The following is an 18,515-nucleotide window of genomic DNA, read 5'->3' on the forward strand; positions in this document are numbered from 1 at the left end:
CTACGAACGGCACGCTCCAGGAAGAAAGCATATGGGATCAAGTCGCTGATGGCGCCATCACTGCGACTCACCATGTTTGTCACCTCCTCAAACGGCCACATGAGCCTGCAGGCATTTCGCATGAGTGTCCAGTACTTTGGCCAGAACAACCCCATCTCCCCAGAGCATGTCCTTTTACTGTAGTTGTACAGATATTTGTTGATGTCTTTCTCCTGTTGTAGCAGGCAGTTAAACATCAGGAGCCTTGAATTCCAACGCCTCACCGGCAAGTTGTTTATCCGCTGAATATCGGCCAAGCGTGCCATGGCCGTGTATGACCGCCTGAAATGCCCACACACCTTCCTGGACTGCTTCAGGATGTCCTGTAAGCCTGGGTACTTACACACAAATCTCTGAATTATTAGATTCAGCAGATGTGTAATGCAGGGTAGATGTGTCAACTTTCCCAAATTCAAAGACGAAATGAGATTGCTGCCATTGTCACACACCATGTTGACGATCTCCAGTTGGTGCGGGGTCAGCCACTGATCCACCTATTTGTTCAGAGCAGCCAGGAGAGCTGCTCCAGTGTGACTCTCAGCTTTGAGGCAAAATATGTCTAAGATGGCATGATACCGTCGTACCTGGCATGCAGCATAGGCCCTGGGGAGCTGGGGCTGTGTAGCTGGAGAGGAGCACCAGTAGAGTAGCACTGCCACTCAGCCAAGGAGGAGGAGGAGGAGGACGACAGCAGCAAATAGGATGTAGCAGGAGCTATAGGAGGAGAAGGAGAGGAGGTGGCAGCAGGCCTGCCTGAAAGCCGTAGAGGTGTCACAACTAGGTCCGCTGTACAGCCACGTACTCCCTGCTTGCCAAGTTGACCCAATGGGCCGTGTAAGAAATGTACCTGCTCCGACCGTGCTTTGCAGACCAGGCATCCGTGGTCAGATGGATCCTTGACCCAACACTGTGTGCCAGAGATGACACCACTTTCCTTTCAACTTCATGGTACAGTTTGGGTATCGCCTTTTTTGAGAAATAATTGTGGCCTGGTATCTTTCACTGCGGTGTCCCAATCACCACAAATTTTCGGAAGGCCTCAGAGTCCACCAGCTGGTATGGTAACAGCTGGTGAGCTAACAGTTCCACCAAGCCAGCTGTCAGATGCCGGGCAAGGGAGTGACTGGCAGACATTGGCTTCTTCCGCTCAAAGATTTCCTTCACGGACACCTGGCTTCTGCTGTGGGCAGAGGAGCAGGAACCGCTCAAGGTGAGAGGCAGAGTGGAGGTGGGTGGCTGTGAAGGTGCAAGGGAGAAAGTGGCTGAAGATAATGCACCTGAAGAAGGAGGAAGAGGAGAAGGAGGGTGGCTTTGCTTTTGTGTGCTGCTTTTCCTCAGGTGGTCTTCCCATTGCAGTTTGTGCTTTTTCGTCATGTGCCTTCGTAAGACAGTTGTCCCTACGCAGGTCTTGGCCTTTCCACAGCTCAATTTTTGGTGGTAGAGAGAACAGATGGCATTGCTCTCATCTGAGGCAGACACACACAAAAATTTCCACACCGCTGAGCCCTGGGGTGATGGCACTATGGTGGCGTCAGCAGCTGACGTGGAAGGGCATGTTGGCTGGCTGTCCATAGGTGGCGATACATGCAGCCGGACACTGCCATGAGCTGTTTGTGACGACAAGCTCCCCCTGCTTCTTTCAGCAACTTGTCTCCTCCTACTCCTCTCTGACTCCCCCTCTGAACTGTCCCTCTGTTCATCTCCTCTATTGGGAATCCACGTGACATCCATATCATCGTAATCATCATCATAATCATCCTCCAAAGCTTCACTTGTATCAGACACCACCAAAGCTGCACCAACAGCAGGTACTTCATCCTCCTCCTCACACCCTACGTCCATAGTGACGCCTAACTCAGACATATGAGGTGGTGTAACTTGCTTAGCACCTTCATTTTGTTGTAACAATAATGGCTGTGAATTAGTTAATTCCCAAATAACTCCTGCGACGTGCCAAATGTAGCGGATGTGGTGCTTGTAGTAGCACTGGTGCCTGCGGAAGATGAGGTGTTCTATGTTAAATAGTCAACTATGTCCTGACAGTCTTGGGAGCTGATTGCACATGCCTTCTTCTGAGCACTGTACTTTGGTCCAGGGCTGCACGAAATCACGTCAGCATGACCTCGAACAGACCTACCGGGTAGTCTGCCTCTGGCTATGCCTCTGCCTGTTTTGTCCATATTGGGGGGGGGGGGAAGAAGTGAAAGGTATGCACTGACTTGACTAATAGAATGTGCAGTCACACAGGTGCAATAAAAGGTATGCAGTGACTGGTATTACAATACAATGTGCAGCTGTCACACAGGTGCAGTTAACAGGTATGCACGGACTGGTATATAAAACAACGTGCGGTCACACCGGTGCACTGTACAGGTCTGCACATACTGGTATTACAAATGTGCCGCTGTCACACACACAGGTGCAGTGAACAGTTATGCAGTGACTGTTATTACAAATGTGCAGCTATCACACACAGATACCGTGAACAGGTATGCAGTGACTGGTATTACAAATGTGCAGCTGTCACACACACAGGTACCGTGAACAGGTATGCAGTGACTGGTATTACAAATGTGCAGCTGTCACACACACAGGTACACTGAACAGGTATGCAGTGACTGGTATTACAAATGTGCAGCTGTCCCGCAGGTTCAGTGAACATGAACAGGTATGCAGTGACTGGAATTACAAATGTGCAGCTGTCACAGACACAGGTACCATGAACAGGTATGCAGTGACTGGTATTACAAATGTGCAGCTGTCACGCAGGTACAGTGAACATGAACAGGTATGCAGTGACTGGTATTACAAATGTGCAGCTGTCACACACATAGGCACCGTGAACAGGTATGCAGTGACTGGTATTACAAATGTGCAGCTGTCACACACACAGGTACACTGAACAGGTATGCAGTGACTGGTATGACAAATATGCAGCTGTCCCACACAGGTGCAGTTAAAAGGTAATCACTGAATGTGCTGGGCCTTGCACAGTATAGCAATTAGCAAGGGCCAGTTGCGACTGACAGGGCTGTATATGGAAGTGTCAGTGGGTGGGCCACACAAAAAAAACAAAACACATCAAAAGAGCATTAGCTCTCAAAAGAGCTGTTTTGGGGTGCTTCTTAGCAATAAGTATCAGCAAGGAGCAAGCTAACAAGAGCCTAACCAAGCTTTCCCTAATCTCTGCAGCAACCTCTCTCCCTTCTCTCACTACCTACGCAGCACACAGAGTGAGGAAATGGCCAACGCTGCTGCTTTTTATTGGCGGGGGGGGGGGGGGGGGGTTCCAGGAGGGAGTGCAGCTTGATTGGCTGCCATGTGTCTGCTGACTGTGATGTAGAGGGTCAAAGTTTAGCCTAATGATGTAGTATAGGGGGCAGGTCGAACTCGCATAAAGTTTGCGGTTCACCGCAAACGCGAACCACCGATGTTCGCGCGAATCGGTTCGCATGCTCGGGCCATCTCTAATCAGGTTCAGTTCCAGACTTTTTACTGCCTGAAGCAAACTTGTAAAAAGTTGCTTGCTATTGTTCAACAACTAATGCTGGGAATAGACGGGTCAACCGGCGGCTCGATTAGCCGCCTTATCGACCCCAGCCGCGTCCCCGCTCGTCCGCGTGTGCGCGCGGATCAATTACCGCTCGTCCCCCGCCGGCGCTTCCTTATCAGTGCTCGATTCCCTGCCATTGTCCACCGGCAGGGATCGTGCGGGCGAGGGTCGAGCGGCTTGATCGAACCAGCTGAATATTATCAGCTGGCCGGATCAGCTGGTCGATACACGGTCCAGAAATGTGTATCCCCCGCATAAGACGTCAATCCAACTGTTGGATTGACGTCTTATCAGTTGTTTAAACAATAGCAAGCAACTTTTTCTGGCTGTTTCAACTTGTTTCACAACAAAAGTTGTTGTTTGATAATTGTGCTGCACAAAAGACTGCTGTTGATCTTGTGTATGGGTCTTTAGGGTTTGTTCACACTATGAACGTTTGCAGATTTTTTCTTTAGCGCTGGTGATTTTAGAAAATGCCCTAGAACCGCTTGTGCAATGATTTCCTATAAGAGTGTTCACATATGAGTTGTTCGATTTACAGCAAATCACAAATGCACTACATGTAACATTTTCTGAGCGCTTTTGCTATAATGGAAGGTATAGGAAAAGCGCAAAACACTTGAAAAAGCGCTTTGTATAGCGATCTCCAGAGCGCTTTTCCGGTCAAAGAGTTCATTTTCTGACTAACGTCAGGAAGTGAAAATCTCAATTGCTCAGCAAAAGCGCTTAAAAAAGTGCTTACGAAAGCGCTTTTCTAAGCTCAAAGCACAGGTAAAAAGCGCTTTGAAAAAAGCTCAATAAATCGCTCAGCACTTGCGATAGCGATGGCGATTTATAATTTGAACAGCAATTTCCAACAGCATGCTTACCTTAGTCATAGGGCTGGTGCACACTACAAAGATTTTAAAAGCTGTTGCTAATGCAATGCTATGGGGGATTTTTACAAAATCACATCGCTCCAGTGAGAACACACACCTAGGATAACATTAGTAAGAGCTTTTAAAATCACAAAGCGCTTAGAAAAGCTCTTGTAGGACTAAACCCACTAGCAGCTCTTTCTAAGTGCTATTGATTTGAAAAAGCTCTTGCTAATGTAATGCTATGGGGGATTTTTTTTATAAAATCACATCGCTCAAGTGGGATCACATTCATAGCGTCACTCGCCAACCTTTGTGACGCTCTCTAAAAACGAATTTGTTCCGACAAGCATATGCGCTACCTTAGGCCACTTCCCTTTGTCCTAAGACCAAATTGCACTCCTACTAGGTATCTTAAAACACACCGCCTCTGTATATTTTATCGTATACTACCTCTCCTCTTGTTTTCCTCCATTCCCTTTAGATTGTAAGCTCGCAAGGGCAGGGCTCTCTTCCCTTTTGTGTCTTGTAAATCATTATACATTTTACTCATCATGTTACTTTTATCACTGTCATTACCAATTCTATATTTCGTTTTCTGTATTTTGCATCATTTTTTGTATTTTGTCACTAATTATTTATATTGGTGTACACCATTGTCTGTATTCAGAGCCGGGGCAAGGTCCTCCAGCACCCAAGGCTGAGACACCAAAGTGCGCCCCTCCATCCCTGCCACCCCAGCCGTCACACACTGATTGCTATCAGACTAAGAGGCGCCACAGGGCCCACAACCTCCCCAACACCTTAATATCTACCGTATTTGTCGCCATAAAAGACGCACTTTTTCTCCCCCAAAAATGGGGAGGAAAAAGTCCCTGCGTCTTATATGGCAAAGGCAGGGAATCCCCAACTTAACGCCCGCCGTTCCGAACCGTCGACCCGCCGCCATGTTGGGGATTCCCTGCCTGCCTTCCCTATGCCTGCCCGAGTCTCCTGGGCCCCCCCCCCCCCCTCCCGGATGGAAGTGTCAATAGCGGCGGCAACTTACCTTTGGCAGGCTCCTGCGCTGATCCTAGATGATTGCGCTGCCCCCCGCTAGCCTCCTCTGCCTCCCCCCTGCTTTTCTGGCAACCCCGGGTGAAGGAATAAGTAGCGGTAGCTTACCTCCGCAGTGCGCCCGCGATGACTGCAGACGTCCGTCTTCCAGGCACTTCTCGCTCTAGTGACCGGCTTTGAACTGCGCGTCATCAGTTCAAGCCGGTCACTAGAGCGAGAAGTGCCTGGAAGACGGACGTCTGCAGTCATCGCGGGCGCACTGCGGAGGTAAGCTACCGCTACTTATCCCTTCACCCGGGGGGGCCAGAAAAGCAGGGGGGAGGCAGAGGAGGCTAGCGGGGGGCAGCGCAATCATCTAGGATCAGCGCAGGAGCCAGCCAAAGGTAAGTTGCCGCCGCTATTGACACTTCCATCCGGGGGGGGGCCAGGAGACGCAGGCAGGTGGGAGGGAGGAAGGCTGGGGGGGGGGGAAGAGGACATATGGGGGGCACTGGAGGACATATGGGGGGCACAGCACGACATATGGGGGGCACAGGAGCACACATATGGGGGCACATTAGGGCACACAGGACACATGGGGGGCACAGGAGGACATATAGGGGCACAGGAGCACACAGGAGGACACATGGGGGGCACAGAAGTACACATGGGGGGCACATGAGGACACGGGGGGCACATGAGAACACACAGAAGGACACATGGGGGGCACAGAAGGACACGTGGGGGGGGGCACATGAGGACACAGGACACATGGGGGGCACAGAAGGACACATGGGGGGCTTATTAGGACACACAGGAGGACACATGGAAGGCACAGAAGGACACATGGGGGGCACAGAAGGACACATGGGGGGCACATTAGGACACACAGGAGGACACATGGGAGGTACAGAAGGACACATGGGGGCACAGGAGGACACATGGGGGCACAGGAGGACACACAGAAGGACACATGAGGATATGGTGGGCACCGGAGCACACATGAGGACACACAGAAGTACATGTACAAGACGCTCCTGGAATATGGACACACCAGGTTTAGTATTTTTTTTTCCCCTGGTTTTTGCCCTCTAAACCTGGGTGCGTCTTATATTCCGGAGCGTCTTATACGGCGCGAAATACGGTAGTTATCTGGCTTGCAGTCACTGCCATGTATCCCCTTTTCTTATTTCTTTCTGCTTCAAACACAATTAGGAATGACAGCCGAATGAATTCTGCGCCCCCTCCTACACAGCGCCCTGAGGCTGGAGCCTCTCCAGCCTATGCCTCGGCCCAGCCCTGTCTGTATTATTATGTACCCCATGTTTGTTTCTTACTTTGTACAGCGCCACGGAATATGTTGCCGCTTTATAAATCAATTATAGTAATCATAATAATAGCATTACATTAGCAAGAGTTTTTCCAATCACAAATCACTCAGAAAAGCGCTCCTAGGGCTGGTGCACACTACAAGTGCTTTTTAAACACTAGGGGCTTGATTCACAAAGCAGTGCTAACTGTTAGCACGCTTATGAAAAGCCCCTCTTCACGCCTAAACTGAGTTTAGGCGTGTTAAAAAGATCTTGCGCGCAAAGTCCTGCCCACAAAACTTTGCGCGTGCACTGCAGTGCGGTGTGTACGAAACGTCGCATCGTGGTGCGACGAAAACATGGATTGTGACCTTAACGTAGGGACTTTGTGCGCGATCTGATTGTGAAAACGGTGCTAACCTAGTTAGCACCCTATTTATCATGGCCAAAGTCTTTAGGCGTGCTAACTAGGTTTGCACCGCTTTGTTAATCAAGCCCTAGAGATTTAAAAATCTCTTGCCATTTCAATGCTATTGGGGATTTTTACAAAATCACATCACTCAGGTGAGAACACACACATAGGATAACACTAGCAGGAGCTTTTAAAATCACAAAGCGCTCAGAAAAGCTCTTCTAGTGTGCACCAGCATGTAGTGTGCAGTGCACCAGCTCATACATGCACAGCAATAAGCTGCAGCTTACCTGCATAGGAAGACTAGAGGGCGGAACAGCACATGGGAAGGATCGTGCAGATTTAAAGAGAAGCAAATTAAAAAGGAAAAAAAATCTACTTACCCGGGGCTTCCTCCAGCCCCTGGCAGCCGTCCTGTGCCCTTGCCGCAGCTCCACATCCAGGCAGTGACCAGGGGTCCCCTCCGTTGCAGATGCCTTCCTCGCCAGGTTAGCATCTACTGTGCTTGCGCGAGAGCCGTTCGCAGCCGCACTGACGTGGTCTGGAGTGTACTGCACAGGCGCAGTAGTTGTGCGCCTGCGCAAAACACTTCAGACCACGTTAGTGTGACTGCAAGCGGCTCTCGCACAGGCGCAGTAGATACCTGTCGGCATCGGCAATAGAGGGGATCCCGGGCCACCGGCTGGATGCGGAGCTGCGGCGAGGGCACAGGACGGCTGCCAGGGGCTGGAGAAAGCCACGGCTAAGTAGTATTTTTTCTTTGCTTGCATCTTTCCTTTAAAGGGAATCTGGAGTGAAAATAAACTTATGATAAAATGATTTGTATGTGTAGCTAAGAAAGACAACATTAGCACAGTTATGAACAGGGCACTGCAATAGTCCAGGCGGGAGGATACAAATGCATGAAGCACTTATCTCAACTATTTCTCATTGTTTCTCCTATGTTTATGGTTTTTCTGCAGAGAAAAGTTTAAAGGGTGACCCTGCTCTGTGAAATCATTTCAAATGCTGAGTGTATTGTAACTACTGTACTATATTGTAGTACTACAATTATTAGAGAATGATGCAATGTTATAAAAAAAAGCTATATACCTGAAAATAAAAATATGACACTATTTTCTTTGCTACTAAGGTTCTAGTAATTATTTGTACTACACAACCAATTCATTATATCATGAGAGGCTCCCTTTGCCATATCGACTTGTTCATTTGGCTTTTTTATTGGCCTGATGAAGCAGGCTTGGACCCGCGAAACGCGTTGCCTGTGCTAAATAAAAATCTTTTGTCATATACAAGGATTTCGTTATTGAGGTAAGCCACCTCATATTATTTCCTCGATTTTAAGCTGTTTTTAGATGCTTTTATTTCAACCAGGGCTCAACTCTTTACCTTCAATTGTGCATTATATCATGAGTTTGTTTTTGCTTTAGTGTCACTTTAAAGGGAACCTTTAAATAAAACTATATACCTGGGCCTTCCTCCAGCCCCTGATCGCTCCCATGCCGTCCTCCTCCGACTCCCTGTTCGTCCGCAATTGGCCCCAGAAAGTCCTCTGGTCCGAGGCCAACTGCACATGTGCAGCCTGGCTGCACACGCTCCCGCTGCATTCATGTCACCAGAGCATTCTGTGCCTGCGCAGTACTACTGCACAGGTGCAGAACGCTCCCGGCAATGGGAGTGAGACAGGAGAGCCTGCCTGGCCAGACTGCGGCTGAACTGGAGGATTTTCCGGGTCTGTTGTGGAAGATCGGGGAGTTGGGAGTTGGATGGCGGGTCGCCATCATTGCAGGAGGCCAGCAGGGACACCGAGGACCACCGGAGCTGCGGCAAAGGACTGAGATGCCTGGAGGGGGTCCCATGTATGTATAATTTTTTTCTCTTCAGTCCATTTCAGGTACACTTTAAAGGACTTCCGAGACAAAATCAATCATCTATTTTTTACTCATCTGGGGCTTCTTCCAGCCCCTTGCCGGCATCTCAGTCCCTCGCCGTAGCTTTGGTGGTCTTCGGTGTCCCCGCTGGCCTCATGCAATGATGCCGACCCGTTGGTGGGGTCAGCTCTTCTGTGCCTGCGTGTCCATGTCATCTGGCGCCCACAACTACTGTGGGTGGTGCTTAACTACATCATTGCAGGCGGCCAGCAGGGGCACGGAGGAGGACAGGGGCTGTGGCGAGGGACTGAGATGGCTGCCAGGGGCTGGAAGTAGCCCCAGGTGAATAAAAAATAGATGATAGATTTCGCCTCCTTTAACCCCCCTGGCGGTAATCCTGACCTGAGCACGGGCTCCGCTTTGTATGCTGAAAGCGGTAAGCCCCTGCTCAGGTCAGGCAGCGGGATCCAGGATTCTCCCTCGGCAATCTGCCCTCTTCTCCGGCCGCCGGGATACCCATATCCTCGCTCTGTTTCCGGGAACCCGGCGGCTAGGCTTCTCCTCACGGCAGTCATCTGCCTCTTGGGGGTCCCCATGTCCCCCTCTGATTGCTCCCGGGCTATCGGACTCCTCTTTGGTCGCCGGGATCCCCATATCACCGCTCTTCTTCCGTGGACCTAGCGGCCAATCACAGCAGAGGAGGGCGATGCAACGTCGTAACATCATCGGGGTAGGAGGGGGAACAAAAATTTAAAGTGAAGGCCAAATATTGTAAAACACAACAAAACAGTGAAATGCTCTACATATATATGTGTATATATGATATACATGTATATACATAAATATATGATATACATGTATATACAGTGGTTTGCAAAAGTATTCAGCCCCCTTGAAGTTTTCCACATTTTGTCATATTACTGCCACAAACATGAATCAATTTTAAACGGAAATTCCACGTGAAAGACCAATACAAAGTGGTGTACACATGAGAAGTGGAACGAAAATCATTCATGATTCCAAACATTTTTTTACAAATCAATAACTGCAAAGTGAGGTGTGCATAATTATTCAGCCCCCTGAGTCAATACTTTGTAGAACCACCTTTTGCTGCAATTACAGCTGCCAGTCTTTTAGAGTATATCTCTACTAGCTTTGCACATCTAGAGACTGAAATCCTTGCCCATTCTTCTTTGAAAAACAGCTACAGCTCAGTCAGATTAGATGGACAGGTTATGTGAACAGCAGTTTTCAGATCTTGCCACAGATTCTCGATTGGATTTAGATCTGGACTTTGACTGGGCCATTCTAACACATAGATATGTTTTGTTTTAAACCATTCCATTGTTGCCCTGGTTTTATGTTTAGGGTCATTGTCCTGCTGGAAGGTGAACCTCCGCCCCAGTCTCACTCTCAAGTCTTTTGCAGACTCCAAGAGGTTTTCTTCCAAGTTTGCCCTGTATTTGGCTCCATCCATCTTCCCATCAACTCTGACCAGCTTCCCTGTCCCTGCTGAAGAGATGCACCCCCCGAGCATGATGCTGCCACCACCATATTTGACAGTGGGGATGGTGTGTTCAGAGTGATGTACAGTGTTAGTTTTCCGCCACACATAGCGTTTTGCATTTTGGCCAAAAAGTTCCATTTTGGTCTCATCTGACCAGAGTCCCTTCTTCCACATGGTTGCTGTGTCCCCCACATGGCTTGTGGCAAACTGCAAACAGGACTTCTTATGCTTTCTGTTAACAATGCCTTTCTTCTTGCCACTCTTCCATAAAGGACAACTTTGTACAGTGCATGACTAATAGTTGTCCTATGGACAGAGTCTCCCACCTGAGCTGTAGATTTCTGCAGCTCGTCCAGAGTCACCATGGGCCTCTTGACTGCATTTCTGATCAGCGCTCTCCTTGTTCAGCCTGTGAGTTTAGGTGGATGGCCTTGTCTTGGTAGGTGTACAGTTGGGCCATACTCCTTCCATTTCTGAATGATCTCTTGAACAGTGCTCCGTGGAATGTTCAAGGCTTTGGAAATCTTTTTGTAGCCTAAGCCTGCTTTAAATTTCTCAATAACTTGATCCCTGACCTGTCTTGTGTGTTCTTTGAACTTCACGGTGTTGTTGCTCCCAATATTCTCTTAGACAACCTCTGAGGCCCTCACAGAGCAGCTGTATTTGTACTGATATTAGATAACACGCTATAGGCAGCTGACTGCACTCAGATCAAAGGGGGCCGAATAATTATGCACACACCACTTTGCAGTTATTTATTTGTAAAAAATGTTTGGAATCGTGTATGAAAGAGGGACAAATGAGGAAGAAAGAGGGACAAATGAGGAAGAAAGAGGGTCTGGGCTTCAAAAGAGGGATTGTCCCTCCAAAATGGAGACAGTTGAGAGCTATGCCCACAGAGCAGGAATGGAGGCAATCCATGACTTGAAGCGGAACTGTAGATATAAAATAAAGACATTGTTTCAATTACCTGGGGCTTCCCCAAGCCCCCAGCAGCTGTCCTGCCCCGCACCGAGTCTCCGTTCCCCCGCCGCCATTCGGTCCCGTACCTCGAATTGTAAGTCGAGGCCAGCGCAGCCCTGCCAAGCGTATCCTTTCTTCGCGTTCACCGCTATTGCAGAGGATATGCGTGGCCAGAGCCGCGCAGGCGCAGTGGCCCGGCGGCGAAACTGAAAGTTGCTGGCCGCGGGAGAACGGAGGCTCGTCAAGAAGCGGCGCGGGACAGGACGGCTGCTGGGGGCTTGGGGAAGTCCCAAGTAAGTGAAACAATGTGTTTATTTTATATCTACAGTTCCGCTGGGGCCCATACACTGGTCGATTTCAGCCATCAATCGTTTGATCGAGATCGATTCTGATCTATCTTATGCTGGGTACACACTATGAGATTTTCTGGCCGATTTACTGTCGATTATTTCCAACATGTCCGATTTGCTTTCCGATCGATTTCTGTTCACTTTTATAGGCAATCGATCGGAAAATGCTCAGAAATCGATCGGAAAGCAAATCGAACATGTTGGAAATAATCGATCTGACAGTAAATCGGCCAGAAAATCTCAAAGTGTTTACCCAGCCAGCATAACAGGATGGAAAATCTAGACGAACTGCTGCTGGCAGCAGATTGATGGCCCATAGTTGCATTGGATCTAATGCCGGGCATACACGGCTGTTTTTTTTCTCTTTTTTATCAATCGAGCCGCTGATGGCTCGATTGATAATTTCCGACAGGTCCGATTACCGCGCGGATCGATTCCCCGCTCGATACCGATAACGAGTGGGAATCGTTCCAGGCGGCCACGGGGACCAGTGTTGCCAACCTCGGAAATACATTTTTACTGACAAAGCACAACAAATTTACTGACAGAACACTTTTTTTACTGACATCTAATATTATTGAAATTAAATGAAAGATATCACACGTGCCCCACATGCAATACACCGGCAACCACGTGGGGCGCGAATGAGGAAGAAGAGTGCAGGGGCGGACACCGGACAGGTGAAGTATTAATGCACGGCATCTGGGGGGGACTTTGATACATCTACATTTGGGGGATGCGACCAGGGGTTTCCGTCACGTTTGTTCTTGATTATCGCAGCCCTTATCACTGCACACTTTATCGAGCATGCCACCCTGAGATTTTCCAATAAGATGTAAGGATCCGCACCATCTAGAGTGTGTTGCTTGTACCATCTGAAGAAAGAGCTATACTCAGAAACGCCGTGCGTCATGGTGACCCGGCACACACTTACCAATACCTGCTATGGATTTTAAGAAGTCTTAATAAAATTGCTGATTTTAGATGGTGCGGATCCTTACATCTTATTTGATACTATACCCTGTGCACTCCAGGGTTGATCGCTGCACGTCGAGTTCCAGTGGTGCTGTCACAATTGGGGCTTTTATGCACACCCTGAGATTTTCCAGCATGTCTGATTGATTGTTACATGCGATCGATACATGCAACCAAATATCGGCCCGAAATTGGTTTGATTGTCAACTAGGCATGCTCTTGATGGCACCGATTTTTATAATATCAATAATAATTGTCTTGTCTGATGGTTGATCAGTCGCCAAGTCTACAGATGTATGGCCACCTTTAGCTAGAGCAGTGTACATTCTAGAGTGATATATGAACTGATAAGCAGTAAGTGCTGTGAACTTCTAAGAAAGAGAGAGGGTTTTTTTTTTACTGACACATCAAATTTTTTCATGGACTTTACTGACAGCCCAGATTTGTTGACTTTTTTACTGTCAGTAAATTTACTGACGGTTGGCAACACTGCCGGGGACGCGCTGGCATCGAGCCGCATAATCTAGCAGTGTATGCCTGGCGTAATGGTCCAATAATGCATTTAGATCGATTTCCAATAATTCAATTCGGAAATCTATTGGAAATCTGTTCCTAGTGTGTGGCACACATCAGATAGATTCCTGTCAGATTCGACTTGACAGGCATCTGACAGAAATCTATCTGATGGTCAAATCTGTTGCAAATCTATAAGTGTATGGCCACCTATCCAGTGAGAACGCGTACAGAACGATGGACCAGCCCTGTAAACGGGAACCCCTCAGGAAACGCGCCCCTCCCCCTGCTCTGCGTACAGAGGTCGTAGCTTCACCATCACTTCAGCCCAGTATAAACATCGGGGCGGGGCTTGCATTCCGCCGCCCACCAGCCACCCGGGGAAGATTCCATTTCTGCACGTTCTGTTTGTCTTCAGTATACCATTCGCTGATTGGCTCCCTGTCACTACTAGCGCCACAAGGTCCGCCCTTTAACCCCTTCGTATCCATCTGTGCTGCGTTAGGAATCATTCATGAGTGGTCCCGCCCACTGAGTCGGTAGTCAGCAGCAGGGGGGACTCATTCAGCCTCCAGTCCCCGCCTTGGTGTCTTTGCGTCTTGTGCTGCTGCTGGAGGAGGATTGTGCTCTGCTATCTGGACCGGGGAGCAGCTGAGCTGTCTGTCGGCTATCATGGGGAACTGTCACACGGTGGGGCCTAACGAGGCACTGGTGGTGTCTGGTGAGTGCTAGGCCTGGGGGAGGGGTAGCAAGGGGGGGCTCGGCTATTTCCTCCTGTGACATGCCCGGTGCATTGTGGGTGCCCATATGGAAACCTGATGTAAACAGCTGCAGTGAGATGTCACCCCACATATGCTCCTTGGTGAAATCCACATTTATGCTTCCAATCCCGGAATCCTTTAGCTCTGGTCCCCAGAATATTGATGATTGGTTACGTTTTGGGGAATACCACAAGGATGTGATCAGATGATCCATTTTCACGATGTATGTTCGCAGATAAAAGTGCTCGTTAACGGTACAATACTAAAGCCGACTGATCATGTTCGATTAGTGTGGTAATCATTTGGAAATACTTGGTTGTGCCAATAAACCGATTAATTCCCGCTATCCAATCAGATTGATGGGATTGATCTGAAAAACAGATTGATTCCATTAATTTGATTGATTCTGGCTAGTGATAATTCGGGCGATAATGTGCACGACTGATCATTTCCGATTGATTGCCTGCAATGATTGGAAATTTTTGATTGGCCAACAAATTGTACAGTTAAGGGGCACGTTAAGTCACTTGCAGAAATGCCCACATTGTTATTGCTGAAGAATAAATAGATTTGGCGAATCTGATGGTAGGCTAAATATATCTGGTAGAATTAACGTAAGCTGAACCAGATCTTTGCACAAGACTAATCAAGCTGTAACAATCATTACCTTTTTGGTACTTATTGGCTCTGTACAGATTTGTAGTTTAGGCCTCACTAATTTTCATTAATCTATGTAGACCAAAATAAACATGGAAGTCAGTTTTTAGGGAAGTAGATGGAGATGCAACTGCACTGCCACAAATCTACCAATTAGTGGCATTTGCACAGCAGATGTATAGAGAAGGGAATGGAAGTTTATAGTTTGGGTAGCCTTATTCTGGCTACTCATGTACATTTTAATGTAATCACATTAATCTAAAATAGGATCTAAAGTGTTTGTTTATTATTATTTTTTTTAAAGAATCTTATTACATTTTCCAGTTTTTCCATTTGGTAAAATGCTGGTATTAGATCAAAAACTGTTGCAGCTTATCATTTTGTTATAAATGTGTCTGTTGAATTTTTCATAGGTTGGAAAATGTTTTGAAGTGTGTGCCATGCATTACATGGGGCAATAATAGACCAGTTAGACCAAACTGTAGTCTAGAAGCATTTCATGCATTATGTTGTAGCTTTCAATTTGGAATTGGTAAATTTTTCCACCTTTCATAGCTTTGTATTGCTGGGTACAGTACAAAACAGACCCATACTCGCACACCTTCCCCACCCATTTGATTCAGATTTTTGGAGGCTTGTGATCGGTCTATCGATCAATTAGCTACTCAGTCAACAAAATCTTGTCAGTTCAGTCTGACTAAGGAAATATGCCTCCAAATGAATGAATACACATCCTAATTGTTGAACATAGTGGCTAGCCTAATGGGGATGTTGTCACAGCAGAAGCAGCTATCTAGTATTTAGGAGTGGAATTACCCCAAATACCAGTAAAAGTGCTACCCCCAGGGCAGGACACACAATGGCATGACTGCCCTAGAATCGGTAGTTGGGTGGTGACCACATCCTGCATTTCGTGTGACTCTCCTGCTGTGGCACGCAGCTAGCATTCTGACAGGTTCTCTTTAGGTTATTGGGGATATTCTAAAGTTATAGCTGTCGAATTATGGGAAAAACCTCCCATTTTAGGGTGAGGTGAACATGCTAGGAATATTATACACTTAATGATCCCATTGGTAGTCTGTTCTAAAATACAATTGAGCTACAGATTGGGAAATAAGGACTTTACACAAAAACTGTTGAATGATGCATTCAGTCGAGTTCCTGTGGTATAAATATGTGGAAATAATCTGTAGGGCTCCATTTGTTGTGATTCTGACAGGACCATGAAGGCCAGTGAACCTTTTTTTGTTTACAAAACATGCCCGGTTAATCCTGCATTATGTGGTGTAGGCAGCTGCCCAACAGGCGTGTTGAAGCTGTGCACATTGCCGCTGTATATGGAAGATGTAGACAGGATCTGCAGGGAGTGGCAGCACTTAGGGCTGGTTCAATGCAGAGTAATCTTCCTATTCCCACTGGATCCACGGGTTGACCCTTTCATTGCCGGGATGGTCTTGTTGCGATTGTTTATAGCAGCTCCCCTGGTCTGTGTTAGGGTTAAACAGGGTTGTGTATATTCTCCAAGGCGTTGTCACAGCAAGACCAGAAATGGATGTAAGGATGCTCCATCCTTAGTTCATTTTTTTTTTCCTTCAGATTTGCATCTGTTCTCAAGAAATTGATTTTGCCAGAGATATACTGTAACAGTAACCAGTCTGCTTTTATAAATGTATAAAGTGCATTGCCACTCCGTTATGTGACACCTAAGCTTGATTACAATTATCTGGGGTGTGGCTGACATTAGGCAGTTCTCCAGTATGTAGTAAGCAAGATAGCAGCTGCTGTATGTAGTCTCTTCTGTAATGATGCAGAATGTTATCCTTTCCTACACTGTGTGTGATAGAGGTACACATTCATATCTGTTTAATAAAGCATAATTGTGGATGACTGAGCATTTACACTGATCTTTGTATCTATTTATATCTCCGTTCCATTTATTTGTTTTAAACAGTCAAAACTTTGAATAATTGTTGCCAGTACGATTGTTTGTTTTGAGTGACATCGGGTACAGCGAAGCTTATTTATTGTATTTATAAAGTGCCAACATATTATGCAGCGCTGAACATTAGTTTAGGTTACAGACAATATTTAGGGGTGACATACAGCAATATGACAATACAGGAATACAAGAAAAAACAGATCATGTGGCACAGTATGAGTACAAGATAATGCTTAGACAGTCACTGGATGGGAGCATGGAGATTAGGCAATTTGAGTTCACTCAAATGCATAGCATGGGTGCAAAGTAATGGAGGTGCATGATCAGGTAGGACACAAACGGAGGACGACCCTGCCCAAAGGCTTAACATCTAGAGGGAGAGGTAGGGACACGAAAGGTAGGGGACCAGAGTTCAGCTGCGGGTTTAGAGCACTTGTGAAGGGTGGTATGCCAGAGTGAAAAGGTGGTTTTTTTTTTTTTTGTTTTTTTTTTCCCCCTTCCCTTCTTGAAGATGGTGGAGGTAGGGAGTACCATAGTGTTGGAGCGGCTCTTGAGAAGTCCTGGAGGTGTGCATGGGACTGTGTGATGCGGGGGGGGGGGGGGGGGCGGTCAGGCAAGGTTCATTGGAGGATCGGAGGTGTGTACCTCCTGAGTAATATCGGAAATGTAGGTTGGGCAGGTTTTGTGGACAGATTTGTAGGTCAGACACAGTATCTGATTCTGGACTGGATAGGAAGCCAGTGGAGGGATTTACGGAGGGGAGCCGCCCTGGTGGGACGATGGGAGGAGTGGATCATTCTGGCTGCCACATTCATGATGGACTGCAGTGGGGCTATTCGGGTCATAGGGAGACCAGACAGAAGGGCATTGCAGTAGTCAAGGCAGGAAATTACGAGGGCATGGATGAGGAGTTTGGTGGTGGCAGAGGTCAGGAAAGGGCAGATCTTGAAGGTGGAAGTTTCAGGACTTTGAGGTTTTGGGTGTGAGGAGTGAAGGATAGTGCAGAGTCCAGGGTGACACCCAGACAGCGGGCTTGAGAGGTAGGGCAAATGGTAGTGTAGTTAACAGTGACATGCACATCTGGGAGGTTCAGGGATGGCCGGGGTGGGAAGATCATTAATTCCATTTTGTCTACATTTTTAAAAGTGCTACCAGGGCTGTGGAGTCGGAGTCGTGGAGTCGGGCAATTTTGGGTGCCTGGAGTCGGGAAAAAATGCACCGACTCCGACTCCTAATGAATTTGTAACTGTAATTAAAATAGAAAATATGATAAAATTTTCTATTTCTCAGATAATAGTCATTAAAAATAATGTATATACAGTAATAGCTGTGCTTAGTCCACAAAAATGAAATAAACCAATCAAAATTAGTTACTTGTGCTGCTTCAATAAAGCAGTCCCCGTATTTTTAAGGTCAGATATACATATCTGATTGTGACTTTATATATGATGTGTACACAGGAATCTCTTATATATACACTAAATAACATCTATGCTGTAAGAATAAAGCCTGATGTGTAGCTGTGTCACTAATAGAGATGGTCAACGAGATGGAAATAATTCTGCATTGATGCTGATTTATGCAAATGTATGCACTCCCTTTGCTGATGAAATCAAATAATGTGATATGTTATTAAAATTTGGTTTGGTGACTACAAATTAAAGGGTAACTGAAACGGATGAAAAGTAAAGTTTTTTTATACATACCTGGGGCTTCCTCCAGCCCCCTTCAGGCTAATCAGTCCCTCGCTGTCCTCCACCACCCGGATCTTCT

The 18,515-nt window shown here is 47.1% G+C and overlaps 1 protein-coding gene across 1 annotated transcript in view; it reads left to right on the top strand.

The window, feature by feature from the left end:
• Nucleotides 1-13,818: 13,818 nt before the first annotated feature.
• The window catches only part of FLOT2 (flotillin 2), a 105,269-nt gene continuing 100,572 nt past the window's right edge, over nt 13,819-18,515 (top strand). Inside the window, exon 1 of the mRNA XM_068266358.1 lies at nt 13,819-14,106. Coding sequence (XP_068122459.1) covers nt 14,058-14,106 — 49 coding nt within the window. The 5' untranslated portion in view covers nt 13,819-14,057. The remainder of the gene's footprint in view (nt 14,107-18,515) is intronic.

This window comes from Hyperolius riggenbachi, chromosome 2, assembly GCF_040937935.1.
Source record: "Hyperolius riggenbachi isolate aHypRig1 chromosome 2, aHypRig1.pri, whole genome shotgun sequence".
In the NCBI taxonomy this organism is placed as follows: Eukaryota; Metazoa; Chordata; class Amphibia; order Anura; family Hyperoliidae; genus Hyperolius; species Hyperolius riggenbachi.